A 16,240-nucleotide genomic window follows, 5' to 3' on the forward strand; every position below is an offset into this window, starting at 1 on the left:
TGACACAAGATACTCCTATCACTCAGGAGGTAACAAGGGTGGTAGGCGCTCTGTGCCAGCACAGGGCACAGGGGACCAAAACCAAATATATTTCTTCTTATACCACATTATTGAGTAAGTATTAAGCCAGACTGTGATGTACATCAGAAATCAGCTAAAAAGTTACAAAGACTTGCAGGAAAAAAATCTCACCCTATTATACAGAAAGCAGATAGAACCCATTATACACATATTTAGAAGATAAATAGAACCTGTTCTCTAGTAAGGTCACCTGAAAGCATCATTTGTCACACAGAGTTTATCCTAACTTTATGTTTGTAATTGGGGTGACTATGTGTGTTAGTTTATTGACCTTATCCAGAGGAAAAAGAAACTTACTTGCATGACAGTACTTTTTGGAATTAAACAATATAGGTCATGAATGCAGGAGTAACGGAGCCCTAGGGGCCAAAGGCCTATGTAGTCTTCAAAGGGATCAGGAGGTGCTTATAGATTCTCTATAGTAAATGTTGTGACAAAAGGGAGGGGGAGTCTCTCCCCTTTATCAACAGGGAGAATTAAGCCTCTTCTTTTTTTTAATGTTTTATTTATTTATTCATGAGAGTCAGAGAGAGAGAGAGAGGCAGAGGCAGAGGGAGAAGCAGGCTCCCTGCCTAGCAGGGAGCCCGATGCAGGACTTGATCCCAGGACCCTGGGATCATGACCTGAGCCGAAGGCAGACGTGTAACGACTGAGCCACCCAGGTGCCCTAAGCCTCTTATTTCTAACCTTTATTTCACATAACTGAAAACACAGAGTATAGCTGACATCTACCTAAGAAAATACCCTACCTAAATAATCTTTCAGGTAGGCAACTTAAGAGTCTAATTTGCATTAGGAAGCCTGTTTGTAACAAGTATAGAAAGAGGGCCACTGGTTAACGAGAATTTTATTTTCTTTTTTTCCTGTGTATAAACAGTATTTGCAGGGTCCACGTAGGAACTCTGGCATTAGGTACTTTATGATAAGCTTAAAACTTCCTCCCCGGTACTTCCTTTTCAACTCTTTTTTTTTTTTTTTTTAAAGATTTTATTTATTTGACAGAGAGAGACACAGCGAGAGAGGGAACACAAGCAGGGGGAGTGGGAGAGGGAGAAGCCGGCTTCCCGCGGAGCAGGGAGCCCGATGCAGGGTCCGATCCCAGGACCCTGGGATCATGACCTGAGCTGAAGGCAGACGCTTAACGACTGAGCCACCCAGGCACCCCAACTCTGTCTCTCTTTATCCTATTTGTAGACGTCCTTTCCTTAGCTTTCCTTCCATCTGCAGAATTCTGAGCTGGCTAAAATTCTTAAGTGTCACTTGAGTACATACCTTTGTGCAGGACACACCTATCTGGAAAATGGACACTCAACTTGGTTTTGTTAAAATCTGTGGAATTGTCAAAAGACTTCTCAAATCCCACATTGGAAAAGAAAAATCTGGGGCACCTGGGTGGCTCAGTCGGTTAAGTGTCTGCCTTTGGCTCAGGTCATGATCTTGGGGTCCTGGGATTGAGCCCCGCACTGGGCTCCCGCTCAGCAGAGAGCCTGCTTCTCCCTCTCTGCCTGCTGCTCCCCCTGCTTGTGCTCACTCTCTCTCTCAAATAGACTTAAAAAAGAAAAATTTATTAAATCATTCATTCTCCTCTGCACACAAAAAGAGGAATCAATCTCTCCATCTTTGATTGAACCAAGAGATGCAAAAACATTATTGGAATAAGTATAAAGACCTAATCTGGAAAGGATTTGAAAGTTAATGAAAATTTAAGGCTTAAGATGAAATGAAAAATAAAACTTAGTACAAGTCTGCTTATTGATAGTATAACATAAAAAAGGAGCACCTTAACATAGCATAAAAGAAAGCTAACTACTAATTTTCTAATGCTTTACAAGGGATGAGCTCTTTATACTGCCAAAGAGAAGAATCAGGCTCACAGTCGTTTTACAAGAAAAAATTCTTAAGCTGTGATTCTGAATCATCGCCTGACTTCTAGATCATTAAATAAGCACCACCCTTCTCAGGAACTTTCTCTTTGTAATGCTCTTCCCAATACTAGACTTAGTAAATTACTGCACAATATTCATTCCAGACATAAAAAAAATATATTCTCAAGGAATGTTTTCTTCACCCTCAGGCTAGTTCTTCTTGTACTTGATCATATTCACCTAGTTGCCCTTCCAGCATTTATAGTAATTTAAATTTTATAATAATTTGTATAGATGTAGGCTTACAGACTGTGTACCCAATAGTACACAGATTTAGCTTTTTAAAAAAATTGTGCTAAAGATACTAGGCATGCAGGAAAGATTTTTAAAAGGTGAACATATTGGGTGCCTGGGTGGCTCAGTTGGTTAGGCAACTGCCTTCAGCTCCTGTCATGATCCTGGAGTTCCAGGATCGAGTCCCGCATCGGGCTCCCTGCCCAGTGGGAAGCCTGCTTCTCCCTCTCCCACTCTCCCTGCTGTGTTTCCTCTCTCTGTCAAGTAAATAAATAAAATCTTAAAAAAAAGTTAAAAAATTTTAAAATGCAGAGAAATTGGGATTTGTAAACTTCTGAAGAAGTAACTTTGAAACATTAATGTTTTATTTGACAAATGGAAGGTAGAGAAGTCTGTGTTAAGTATCAGGAGGTATAGTTGATACATGTTAGTACTGTAAATAGACATCTGCATTATTCAAGGGCAACTCAGGATTTCAAATTACAGAAGAAATATTAAACTATATAAAAATATTAACACCTTAACTAATTCTTCAGTGAACAAAAGAGGTAAGGTGAATACTCAAAAGACTCATGTAATAAAAGCCATACAACTGGTATCATGATTGCATTCAATCTGCCTTCAACAGCTAATTCCATGAATAAAATTTAGCACTAACATTTATATTTAAAAATATTTTTTGTGCATTCAAGTTATCAGAGTTATTAGAGTCCTGACATTTTGGAAATTCTTAAGAGGTTATGCACTGACACCCAGTAGAATGCATGGGGATTCAAGACCAACCATGAAAATGATAATGATGGAAGACTGTGATAGGGTTAATGGGACTTAACAGTCTTATTCACAGATATATATGTAAACAGCCATTACAAAAGCTAGAATATCCCCTTATATAATTTTATTTATTTATTTTAAAGATTTTTTTTTTTTTTAATTCATGAGAGACAGAGAGAGACAGAGGCAGAGGGAGAAGCAGGCTCCCTGTGGAGCAGGGCGCCCGATGCGGGACTCGATCCCAGGACCCTGGGATCATGACCTGAGCCGAAGGCAGACGCTTAACCGACTGAGCCACCCAGGCGTCCCTCCTTATATAATTTTATATGTTGAAAAAGATGAAAGGGCAGGAGGAACTTAGCTTCAGGGATGCAAGCATGTATGAAAATATCAAAATGTATATTTAAAATATGTGCAGTTTAAGTCAAGCATATTTATTTATTATTTATTTATTTGACAGAGAGAGACCAGCGAGAGAGGGAACACAAGCAGGGGGAGTGGGAGAGGCAGAAGCAGGCTTCCTGCTGAGCAGGGAGCCCGATGCGGGACTCGATCCCAGGACCTGGGATCATGACCTGAGCCGAAGGCAGATGCTTAACGACTGAGCCACCCAGGAGTCCCTAAGTCAAGCATATTTAAATCACACACTTTTTACAAAACAAATATTTAGGGGCGCCTGGATGGCTCAGTTAGTTAAGCATCCAATTCTTGGTTTCCGTTCAGGTTGTGATCTCAGGATCGTGGGATCGAGCCTGTTGGGCTCTGTACTTAGCAGGGAGTCTGCTTCCCCCCTCGCTCTCCCTTTGCCTTTCCCCCCCGCACTTGTGCACATTCTCTCTCAAATAAATCTTTAAAAAACAAAACAAGAACAAGAACAAAAACAAAACAAAAACACCCACAAATACTTAAAACTTGCCACTTACTGGTCATTTTATGGTTTTATTACCTATTAAAGTTATCTGTGGCTACTGTATCAGTACTTTGGGAAGAGAATTTAATGAGGTGCTACTGGAATAGCTTACCAACTCCATGTTCAGTGACATCATCTTGGCAATTTGACATTTACCATGAGAACAACAGGGATTGCCAAAAACTAAAATCTAGGCTTGATTTAATGTGTTATTGAGTTAAGATAGCAAAGAATATGTTAATGCAGATTAAACGCATAAGTCTGGTGCATGTGGGCTTTCAATTGTGAGGACAAAAATTTGAGGGAGAAAAATCTTCTAGTACTCAAAAACAATTGTTCCATATAATACTTAAGTACATAAAAAGAAAATAGGCAAAGATTATGGGCATACATTTTATCACGGAAGATAAACACAGAGCAAATAAATGACAAATGCTCAACATCATGAACACTTTGGGAAATGGAATTAAAACCAAAGTGACTTACCACTACACACTTATTTCAAGGATGTCACGGAACTTGACTTTTCATGTGCTAATGGTGGGAAGGCAAGAGAGAATAACCATTATAGATCAGTTTCCCATTTCTTAAAATGTGAAACATTCACCTCCACTCTAACAGTTTCAGTTATTACAACAAGAGAAATAAAACATATATCCACATAAAGAAGTGAATGTAAATATTCATAGCAGCTTTATTTATAAATACCCCAAACCTGGAAATAACCTGTATGTCCAGAACAGATGCGTGGATAAAGTCATTATCGACAAAATAGAATGCTACTCATCAATAATACACAGAATTCTAACATTTCTCACATTTAAGGGTTTTCTCCAGTGTGTACTCTCCTGTGTCTAAGGAGGTTAGATTTGCGGCTAAAAGATTTCCCACATTCACTGCATTCATAAGGTCTTTCCCCAGTGTGAACTCTCTGGTGTTGAATGAGGTCAGATTTGTGGGTAAAGGGCTTCCCACATTCACTGCACTCATAAGGCCTTTCACCAGTATGACCTCTCTGGTGTTGAATGAGGCTAGAACTTTGGCTAAAGGTTTTCCCACATTCACTGCATTCATAAGGCCTTTCTCCAGTGTGAACTCTCTGGTGTTGAATGAGGCTAGCACTTTGGCTAAAGGATTTCCCACACTCGCCACACTCATATGGCTTTTCTCCAGAATGAACTCTCCGGTGTTGAATAAGACCAGAGCGCTGCCTAAAAGATTTCTCACATTCGCTGCACTCATAAGGTCTTGTGCCAGTATGAATCCTCTGGTGTTGAATGAGGTCAGATTTTCGGGTAAAGGATTTTCCACATTCACTGCATTCATAAGGTCTTTCTCCAGTGTGAACTCTCTCATGTTGAATAAGGATAAATTTACGGCTAAAGGATTTCCCACAAACATTGCACTCATAAGGCCTTTCTCCAGTATGAACACTCCGGTGTCGAATGAGGTTAGAGAACTGTCTAAAGGACTTCCCACATTCACTGCACTCATAAGGCCTTTCTCCACTGTGAATTCTCTGGTGCTGATTGAGTTCAGATTTGCAGCTAAAAGATTTCCCACAATCACTACACTTGTAAGGCACTTCTCCAGTGTGAACTCTCCCATGTCGAATGAGGTTAAAGATTTGTCTAAAGGATTTCCCACATTCGCTGCAATTATATGGCCTTTCTCCAGTGTGAACTCTCCGGTGTCGGAAAAGGCTAGAGCTTTGTCTAAAGGATTTCCCACATTCACTACACTCATAAGGCCTTTCTCTAGTGTGAACTCTATGGTGTTCAATGAGGTTGGATTTGTAGCTGAAAGACTTCCCACATTCACCACACCCATAATGCATTCCTCTAGTGTGTAGTCTCTGATGGTGAATGAGTTTAGATCTGTGGATAAAGACTTTTCCACATTCACTGCATTCGTAAGTTCTTTCTCTAGTGTGAATTCTCCAGTGTTCTATGAAACTGAAGTTATGGGTAAGAAATTGTCCACAATTTCTGCATCCATAAGGCTCTTTATCACTGTGAATTCTCCAGTCTTTAATAAGGCCAGAGATTTGGCTCAAGAATTTCCCACATTCACCACACTCATATGGCCTTTGTCCACTGTGAATTTGTTGGTGCTGCACAAGGCTGTAGTTCGAGCTGAAGGCTTTCCCACCTTTGCCACACTCATAAAGCCCTTCTCCAGAGCAAACACTCTGATGTTGATCAAGTCCATGGTTGTGGCTGGCAGCTTTTTCACATTCACCCCCGTTGTACTGACTTTTTCCACTGTGAAAGGCCTCTCCACTCTGGTTGCCACGGTGTGGCTCCTCACTGTTGGGATTGGTCTGGAGCTGAAGATGTCCCGAGGTCGCTGGAATGTCCTCTCCAACCTTCCTACATGTGAAAGGCTGCCCTGACACACAGAAGTTGCAGCTTGTCACATACGAGGCCCTGTCCACATCTCTTTTCCAGGGCTTCTCCCAACTGCCATGCCTCTGTTGCTGGTGAAGGTCTGCATGGAAAGAGAAGCATCTCACACATGTGGCACCCAAGTATGGTTTCTACCAAGGGTATATTGTTTGGTGCTCAGCATGGTGCAAAATATCTTTCAAGGCTGGGATACACATCTCACAGGGGTGGATCTTCTGTGTGGACAGACCTGCCTGAAAAGCCCTGACCTGGGACTCTCCTACAGACATAGTCTGCTCAGAAGGGGCCTCCTCATCTTCCATCCCATGCCTAAAACCTGAAAGCAGAAATGCTGAAGAAATGCATACTGACTTCGGTGGGAGGGGGAAGCCCCATTTCAAATGTGTGTCTGACACAACAAGTTGCATCCATGTGATTGTTATGAGAACAAGGCAGCTGGGGGCAGGTTGAGGTAGGGGCTGCTTGGTGGTATTGGGCCTCTGGAGAGACCAGAATAGGAGAGACCTCAACAGACAATACACAAGCACAGGGTGCACCACATGGAGGAGAGGTCCCTGCCTCCTCACTCCTCCTTCAGTAGGACCTTATGTGCTGGCAACATGGGCATGCTGTGTGGGAGGCTGGTTGTGGCCTGTCCCAACAAAATTCAACTGGACCTGAGTAGCTGGTTTAAGGACTGTGTAAGGATATGTGCACCCCTCATGACACCATGTGCAGGTCAATGTTGGAGGATATTGTAAAGGGAGCAGTGCAGAGGAACTGGTGGCCCGGGAAGGCCACAAAAGTGGAAGGAGCCAGCAGTCTCGGATGAAATGACAAGTCAGCCAACTGTTAAGTATGCAGAAGAAAAGGAAGAAACAATACATGGCTGGTGGTACCTGTACCAAAACACTACCAAACCCATGGCAAGTTCCTGGATGATCTGAACAAGGCCCTGACGTCATGCCCTCCCCCAGCTGCCACTCACAAGGGCCATACCTCCTCTGAGACCATCTTACCATGTCCACCCTGTAAAACCAGTGTTTTCCCTGCACTCTCCACTGTGTAACCCCTCAGAACCTGCATGACGCAAGTTTTAATGAAAGACGCACAGTGAGCGGCCACCACCGGCCCCGTGCAACTTGTCATGCAGTAATATTCAGGAAAGAAAATGTAAAATACAATCGAGGGAGGGTCTTACAAGAACAGCCCATGGTCCATGTGAATAATGACCATGACCTGGCACAGGCAGTCACAAAGAACTGTCAGCTAGAGGAAGGGGGCAAAACTAGAAGCCAAGGATCTGGACAGTCACCCTGCCAAGGAGAAGACAAGGTGGGATCCATTAAGTTAACTTCAAGACTCCTGACTCCCAGACCCTCCCGTGTACTTTTTGAGCTAACAGGTGTCAGGGATGCTTGGGCAGTCCATTGCTCGGGGCACTATACACAGCTCAGCACGAGCGCCCACAGCACACATAACAAGAAAGTGGTGGAAATTAGGAGAGCCCGTGGTCCAGCTGTGGGAAAGAAAGAGCCAACTCTGGGGAAAAAGGAAAGGCAGGACGTTACCTTAGGACACAAGGAGCAATGTGACAATCTTACCCAGCGATGCTACAAGTGCAAAGTTCTCCAGCATCACATCGCAGTACAGGAGTCTCTGAGTTTCATCAAGGAGCCCCCATTCCTCCTGGGAGAAGTCAATGGCCACGTCCTCAAAATTCATACCCTGTCATAATGTGGACAGTTCATTCTATGATCAACATCTCTCCTAGGAGTCCAAGTTCATTATAACCCCCACCCCCCACATCCATCCTCAGCTCAGTCTACTCCACACCTCAGAGGAGATACCAGGCCTGGGTGTCCTTGGAGCCACTCTCCTCACATTCCTACTGATACTGTGTCTTCCCACAACAACAACAAGCAGATGGGCAGATAGAGGATATCTGAACGGTGGACCTGGCCTGGTAGTCACGATGCCTCTTTATCAGTGTAGTCAGTGTCACAAACACAGGTTAGGGAGAGAAGCTAGCTATAGGGAGGGCCTGCATGATCTGACTCTGGTCTTATCAGGCAATACCACCAAAGTCCCCAGATCATCCCTCCGAGATGCAAAAAATGTGGCCTTATCCTTCATCCTTACGACCCCAATTCTAGTGTCCTGTGGTCATGCTTTCACACTCACTCTTTCTGCCACACTTCTCACAACTGCACTCCCACAGCTACAGCCCCCTCCTACCCTACACCACAGTCATCTCCTTGGCTTTTCTTTTTTTTTTTTTTTTTTTTTTTGCGAGAGAGAGAATGAGAGAGAGCACGAGAGGGAGGAGGGTCAGAGGGAGAAGCAGACTCCCTGCTGAGCAGGGAGCCCGATGTGGGACTCGATCCTGGGACTCCAGGATCATGACCTGAGCCGAAGGCAGCCGCTCAACCAACTGAGCCACCCAGGCGCCCTCCTTGGCTTTTCTACATGTTATTCGGCATACGTGGCCCAGAAAATGCCTGGCAGTTTCAAACAGGATCAAATACTACTCCAGACTGATGGTTTCCACTGACAGAAGCAGCCTTTGGTGCTACTATGAAGACCTCCCTCCCTGTTCCTTGCTTGAACCTCACTACCGAGAAAATTTATATTCTGAAATAACAGATTTCAGATACACATGGCTCTCCTCCACCTGTGTGCCGCATGCATTTGACGTCCCCTCTCCAGTCACAGCTGTCCTCTCTCCATCTAACCCTCATTCAACACTCAGCTCCAGTGGCCCCGTATGTCCTTATACCCGACCCCCAATTAGTCTCATAAATGACCACTTGTGCCCCTAAGCTAATCCACCAGCCTAACCTGAACACTTAGGCCCCACCATGGAATACAATGAAATCCTGGTGAGTCTGTAGAACAGAGAATAAGCACCAGCTTCCACCTCAGCGTCATCTTGTTTGAATTACTCCTATGCCCCCACATCCATCTCATGTCCACTTGTCCCCTGGAGCCCCTGGCCACATACCAAACCATACATTCTCCCCTACCTTCTCTATGATCACTTCTCTCCCTGATCTGTGTTGGGACACCCACATCCCACACCCAGGGAGCCAAGCAGGAAACCTAGTCCTCAGATCCACCCTCTTCTTCCTGGGCTACTATTACCATTATCCTGACCAGGATTCCCCATATTAAGTGATCCACAGCTCCTCCCTCGTCCACACACTCTCCACTACCTTTTGGAGAAGTCTACATCCCGAACTCCTCCTCAGAGTTCCAGAGGCCCACAAACTGTCCTCTGAAACATCTCCTACCCTGAATGGACCAGAAAGAAATCTTCTGATATCTCCAATGAAAATTACTCTTACTATGAACTTCCCCATCTCAACTGATGGAGCTTCCATCCTTCCAACTGCTAAAGCCAAACCTTCAAGTCATCCCTGACTCCCACCTCTCTCTACCTCAAAATTAGAAAACCCTGGAAGCCACACCTAAAGCACTAATGCAGAATCCAGCCACTTCTCCATGGCCACCACCCTGCTCCGGCTACCATCGCACTCACCCAGACTATTACAGTAGCCTCCTCTCTTCTCTTCCTACCACCAACTTCACACTTTTACTCTTCTCCATGCTGCAGCCCCAGAGAGCCTGGTAAGACCTCGGTCAGATCACCTGCCTTTACTCCTCCAAACCTCCCATAACAGCCATCACCAGGGTGTCCAGACCTGACTCCTGCCCCATTCCTCCCAGTTCCCACGAAAAAGAAAGGACACCTGCAGGCCCCTGAGCCCTCAAGCCTTTGCACGTTCTGTTACCTGTGCTTGGGACCACCTTCCACATCTCATGGGCTAAGTACCTAGCCCAGCCCAGGATCTGGTGACCTACAGAGGAATGCATTACGTCTGGGCTTCAGCCCTCGGTGCACTCTCGCTAGTTAGGTGATCTTTACAGAACTCAGCTTTCCGTGCCTATTATCACCCCTCTTCCCGTCCGTTCATCCTGTGAGCAGCTTCAGGAAACTTGTGAGAACCCGATTTCAGACACTGTCCCTCTCTTGTTCCCAAGTCTCCCTGGCTTCCACCGTTCTGAGAATGAAGGTAAAACTCCTGAGGCACAACTTCGCCTCACACTCTCTGTTGCCTGTAGACACAAGACCCTGGGTCTCCCCAATGCTCCCGGCTCAGTCGCACCTCTAAGTCTTTGCACGAACCTGTCCCAACCCGGAGCCCGCTCCCGCACGCCGGCGCGCCGGCGCTCCCGCACGGGGCCCCCGCCCGCCGGCGCCCCCCTGTCCCGGACACCCGGGCCTGGGCGCAGGGACGCGAGCCGGCGCCCCGCGCTCGGGACTTCAGGATGTGGGTGGGGGGAGGGCCCGGCGGACGAGCGTTTACCTGAGCCGGGTCCCTGGGCGCGGCCGCCGCCATAGGACTCGGTGGGCGGAGCAGGGCTGTGGGGCAGGGAGATCTTGATCTCAGCCTGCTGCGGGTCACCCCGGGGTGCGCCGCCTCCAAGCCTTAGAACCGTCTCTTTGTAGCGGGGAGAACGCTTCTGCCGCCGACCGGGGGCTCCGAAACCTCAGGGTGAAGACTCCAGAAAAGCCAAAATGACCGCCACGAGGAGGACGCCGGAAGTCCCGCCCCGACCTGGTGCGTCCGCATGGAAATGCTCCTGTCCTGGGCTTTCATTGGTCAACTCCGCCACCGTTAGGCACATTGCCATCTGGGTAATGTAGTTTCCTCAGCCGCACAGGTGGTTAGAGTGTCCTAGTCCTTGACCTCAGCGAATAAAGGTTTCGTGGTGCCACGAGTCTGAGAAATAAGAGTCATCTAGCCTTCAGGGAAAGGAAGCTGTTTACCCCTTCTGGAGAGTGTTGTCTGCAACTGATCCTTGTTAGAGACATTTCAGACTCCATGAAGCTCAAAATTGTCCCTTAAGCCAAAAGTATTTCAATTATTCTCAAATGCTACAAATTTAAATGGACACAGTCTCTTTAATTTTTTTTTTTTTAAGATGTTATTTATTTACTTGACAGAGAGGGACACAGCGAGAGAGGGAACACAACCAGGGGGAGTGGGAGAGGGAGAAGCAGGCTCCCGCTGAGCAGGAAGCCCGACCGACCGGGGGCTCGATCCCAGGATGCTGGGATCATGACCTCAGCCGAAGGCAGACACTTAACGACTGAGTCACCCAGGCACCCCAGACGCAGTCTCTTTCAGACTCAAAATGCATCCACTTTTAGCTAGAATGTGATAAACACTTTCTTGCTCTTCAAATGCATGTAGTCAGAAGCGTTAGTCGATTTTGTAACTCTGTATCTTTGGTCAGGGCCATGACTTGGAAGAAACAGTGATGTTCAGACCGCCCTGAAGTAAGAGGACCAGGAGTTATCTTTGCATCTGGTTCCCAAAGAGAACCTCTTTCCTGCCTGTATATTCAGTGATCATGTCCAAATCACAAAGCAACACTATTTATTCATTTAATATTTCTTCATATCTTAAGATATATTCAAATCCTTTAGAAATCTGACATCTATCTCAAACGGAGAACAACCTATTAAATTCTGTTTTGTTTTGTGATAGTGGCTACAGCATTCTGAGGCAGAGTGCATGTACAAAAGAGTCATCTAAACACCACTGTCTCATCTCCTTGCTGAGGGATTATTGTTTCTTCAAGTGATTGCTGGGACTGTTGTGCCTGAGGAATTGATGATATAGCTGAAAAAAATTTGTGAAATGCAAATTTCAGAGAGCTATTAATAATGATTATGCAATTACTCAAAGATAGTGGTAGAAATAGCTCTGGGGAAATATCAGTGGAGGGTGAAAAAGGTAAGACATCAGATAATTTTTATCAGGACACACTTAAGTCTGAGAAGAAACAGTTAAGCTGGAGCGCCTGGATGACTCAGTAAAGCATGTGGCTCTTGATTTTGGTTTGTGAGTTTGAGCCCCATGTTGGACCTAGAGTTTACTAAAAAAAAAAGAGAGAGAGAGTTAAGCTGAGTCCAATCTTTTTTTTTTTTTAAGATTTATTTATTTATTTGTCAGAGAGAGAGCAGGGGGAGAAGCAGGCAGAGGGAGAAGAAGGCTCCCCACTGAGCAGAGAGCCCCATGTGGGACTCAATCCCAAGACCCTGAGATCATGACCTGAGCCCAAGGCAGACGCTTAACTGACTGAGCCACCCGGGCGTCCCCAAGCTGAGTCCAATCTTGGCATTGTGATTCTTTTTAATCAATTTCATCCTAGTGGATTTGTAGTCTTTCTCATTGTAGTTTTAACTTATAATTTCATAATGACTAGTGTTCTCTAACTTTTCTAGGCCTAATGACCATTAAAAATGTTCTTTAATGAAGATTTTGCTCAAATATGTTGTCTATTTTATTTTTTGTCTTTTTCTCATTGATTTCTATGATTTTTTAAAAAGATTTTTTATTTATTCATTTGAGAGAGAGCACAAGCAGGGGGAGAGGCAGACAGAGAGGGAGAAGCAGACTCCCGCTGAGCTGGGAGTCCGACGTGGGGCTCAATCCCAGGACCTGAGATCATGACCTGAGCGGAAGGCAGATGCTTAACCATCTGAGCCAGGCAGATGCCCTATGATTTCTTTTATATATGGTCCTTCAGTTAGATGTTCACAAATTTGTTTCTACCATTCTGTGTTACAATTTTTTTTTTAACATTTTATTTATTTATTTGACAGAGAGAGACACAGCAAGAGAGGGAACACAAGCAGGGGGAGTGGGAGAGGGAGAAGCAGGCTTCCTGTGGATCATGACCTGAGCCGAAGGCAGACGCTTAACGACTGAGCCACCCAGGCGCCCCCCCGTGTTACAATTTTTAATAAGCATCTTTTGAGTTATTCCAATGTTTTTAGGGTCATCTTTACTTTTACTAGAAATTCTTCAATACTCCAATGTCTTAGTTAATACTCCTTTTATTAAATTTTCCCAATTCAATTTAATGTGGAGGTTCTTTCTCCTGATTGATTCCTACCTAATAATGGATTAGTTCTGGCAGTAGTCCTAGTAGATAAACCCCTACGGATGGGATTTGGGAATTGACTTTACCAAGCCCTTGGGCTTGAATGAAGTGCTGAACACCTAGCCAATAGGAAATGGGATGCTTATGACCCATGGTATGCATAGACAGCATAATGAATCCATTACCTAGGGTCGATTACAATGAAATGGCAACTGCAGCACATGCCTGGGACCAAGTGGGTGCTGCAATGAGTATTAAGGCAGTGATGGTGACTACAAGGAGTTTGGTCTGGGAGGGATTCGAATTCACATTATTGCTTACAAAGTGAAAATGGTAAGCTCAAGAACATTATCTCACAGCTGAAGTCTCCATATGAGAAAGAGAGATTCTATGATAGCCCTAAAAGAAACTCTGTAGCTGCAGGATTCCTATTGCTGAAAATCAAAGCATTAAATCTATAACTTGCTGAGTTACAATGACTGTTGAATACACAATCTCACAATGTTTCTCATGTGAAAGGGTGTTGGTTGATAAAGGGGGATTCTGAATGCTGGAATGGGGTCATCTGGTTGGATGCAAAGAAACTGACAATCTGGATTCTAAGTTAACCTGAGTCTCTCTTACCAGGTGTCTGAAGAGACTAGCCTTCTTCTGCTAATACCACCTGGGGCAGATGGCCTGTAAAGGAATGCTAATTCTCTACAAGACTCATCACAACAACCTAAAACTAGGATCAACTCAGCATGATTCAGGGAAATAAGAGGAAATAATGGCTTGATAAAAAAGAGACCCCTCACAGACCCCAAACCTGCAACCCTCCTGACCGGGCTGCCCATTGCTTTGGGTCATGAAAACAGCACCTCCACAAGCTCAGCACAGCTACCAAGGTCTCCTTAAGATAAGATGAAGCTAAACCTGAGCTCTCTGGTGTCCACCTGCAGCAGGGGAGGTGTTCTCTGTCCTCAGTCCCTTGCCAGATGCCATGGTGCTGGAGAAGGTCACCTCTCTCTCAGACACCTTGGCTATCCAGGGAGCCCCTTTGGATTAACTGAGCAAAAAGTAATGGGAGTTTGTAGATGTATGAAAGGCACTGCCAGCCATCATATATGGTGGAGCTCAGTGAAATGTTGCTGCTTTCCACCCCTAAGCTAGGATGTTCCTAAGTAAGAATAGGACCGGAAAACAAACCAACCAACCAACCTTGGCCAAATATCAGGTAGTCGTCTTAGGACTGGATACTCTGGTCAACAAATGATGCTATCTTACATATATTGTAAACTATTGGGCCATTACCTAAAAATTGTCCGTATCAGGGTAAAGAACTTTGGGACCATCTTACCTCACAGACACCCAAAATATAAATAAAAATCACCACATTACAAGACCTTCCAAGGACATTCCTTATTCCCTTGGGAGTTACAGACATGACTGATAGTACCTAATGCCACAGATTTTAACACAACCGGTTGAATGCCCATTTTCTAGGAATATGTCTCCTCCACAAAAAGTTACAAACTCAAGGGACACTGAGGAATTTCAGCTAACTCAGAATACCATAAAGGTAAGGAAAAGAAAGGAAAGGAGGGCTACAAATAGGATAATGAGGGACAGGATTTAGCAGGATTCATTGAGGAAATATTAAGCTTATCATAAATTACCTAACGCCAGAGTTCCTAAGTGGACCCTGCAATACTGTTTATACAGAGGACAAAAAAGAAATAAAATTCTGGCTCACTAATGGCCCTCTTTCTATACTTGTTATGAACAGGCTTCCTAATGCAATTTAGACTCCAAGTTGACTACCTGAAAGATTATTTAGGTAGGGTATCTTAGGTAGATCCATCAGTTGCTAGAATGTCAGCTACACTCTGTGTTTTCAAGTATGTGAAATACAAATTAAAGATAAGAGGCTTAATTCTCCCTGTTGAAAATGGGGAGAGACACTCCCCCTCCATTCTGTCACAGCATTTAGCTTAGAGAACTTGCAAACACTTCCTTATCTCTTTAAAGCATCTCTTTAAAGACTATACAGGCCTTTTGCCAGGTGGGCTTCCTTTTCCCCCAGATTCAGGACCCAGGATTGTCTTTCATCAACAAATGGGAGCCGATTTCTTTAAGATGAAAGATCTTGGGTGCCTAGCTGGCTCAGTGGGTAGAGTGTGCGACTCTTGATCTTGAGGTCATGAGTGTTTGCCCGACGTTGGGTGTGGAGCCTACTTTAAAAAAATGGAAAGATCTTGAGAGCCATCATTTTGAAATGCAGACATCAAGGGAGATAGCAGGTTTATCTTTCAGTTCCTGTGGGAGGATAGGAATCTAACTTTGGTGAGTGCCTTGTTTAGTTTCAAAAAAACTACTTCCTGTCATACAGATAAAAGAAGTTTGTTTTACCTCTGGATAAACTCAATAAACTAACATACATGATCGCCCCAAACAAGATAAAGTTAGGATAAACTATGTGTGACAAATGATGCTGTCAAGTGGCTTTACTTGAGGACTAGTTCTGTTTATCTGAAAACATGTATGTAATGGGTTCTGTCCGCTTGTCTGTATAACAGTGATTTTTTTCCACATGTCTTTGCAATTTTTTAGCTGATTCTTTTTTTTTTAAGAGAAAGATTTATTTATTTATTTATTTGAGAGAGAGAGAGAGCTCCAGCAGGGGGAGGGGCAAGGTAGAGAATCTCAAGCCGACTCCATGCTGACTGCTGAGCCCGACACAGGATCAATCTCAAACCCTGAGATAATTACCTGAGCTGAAATCAAGAGTTGGATGCGTAACTGACTGAGTCACCCAGGCGCCCCTCTTAGTTGATTTCTTGCGGTGCACATCACAGTCTGGCTTAATACTTACTCAATAATGTGGTATAAGAAGAAATATATTTGGTCTTGGTCCCCTGTGCCCTGTTCCTGGCACAGAGAGCCTACCACCCTTGTTACCTCCTGAGTGATAGGAGTATCTTGTGTCA

General features: G+C 44.5%; 1 protein-coding gene across 1 annotated transcript in view; it reads right to left on the minus strand.

Annotated features, from left to right (window-relative positions):
• The window catches only part of LOC110573716 (zinc finger protein 551-like), a 52,705-nt gene extending 41,991 nt beyond the window's left edge, over positions 1-10,714 (minus strand). The window contains 4 exon segments of the mRNA XM_044911288.1: positions 4,743-5,729; positions 5,982-6,648; positions 7,916-8,039; positions 10,682-10,714. Coding sequence (XP_044767223.1) covers positions 4,743-5,729; positions 5,982-6,648; positions 7,916-8,039; positions 10,682-10,714 — 1,811 coding nt within the window.
• Positions 10,715-16,240: the final 5,526 nt, after the last annotated feature.

This window comes from Neomonachus schauinslandi, chromosome 16 (assembly GCF_002201575.2).
Source record: "Neomonachus schauinslandi chromosome 16, ASM220157v2, whole genome shotgun sequence".
Classification (NCBI taxonomy): domain Eukaryota; kingdom Metazoa; phylum Chordata; class Mammalia; order Carnivora; family Phocidae; genus Neomonachus; species Neomonachus schauinslandi.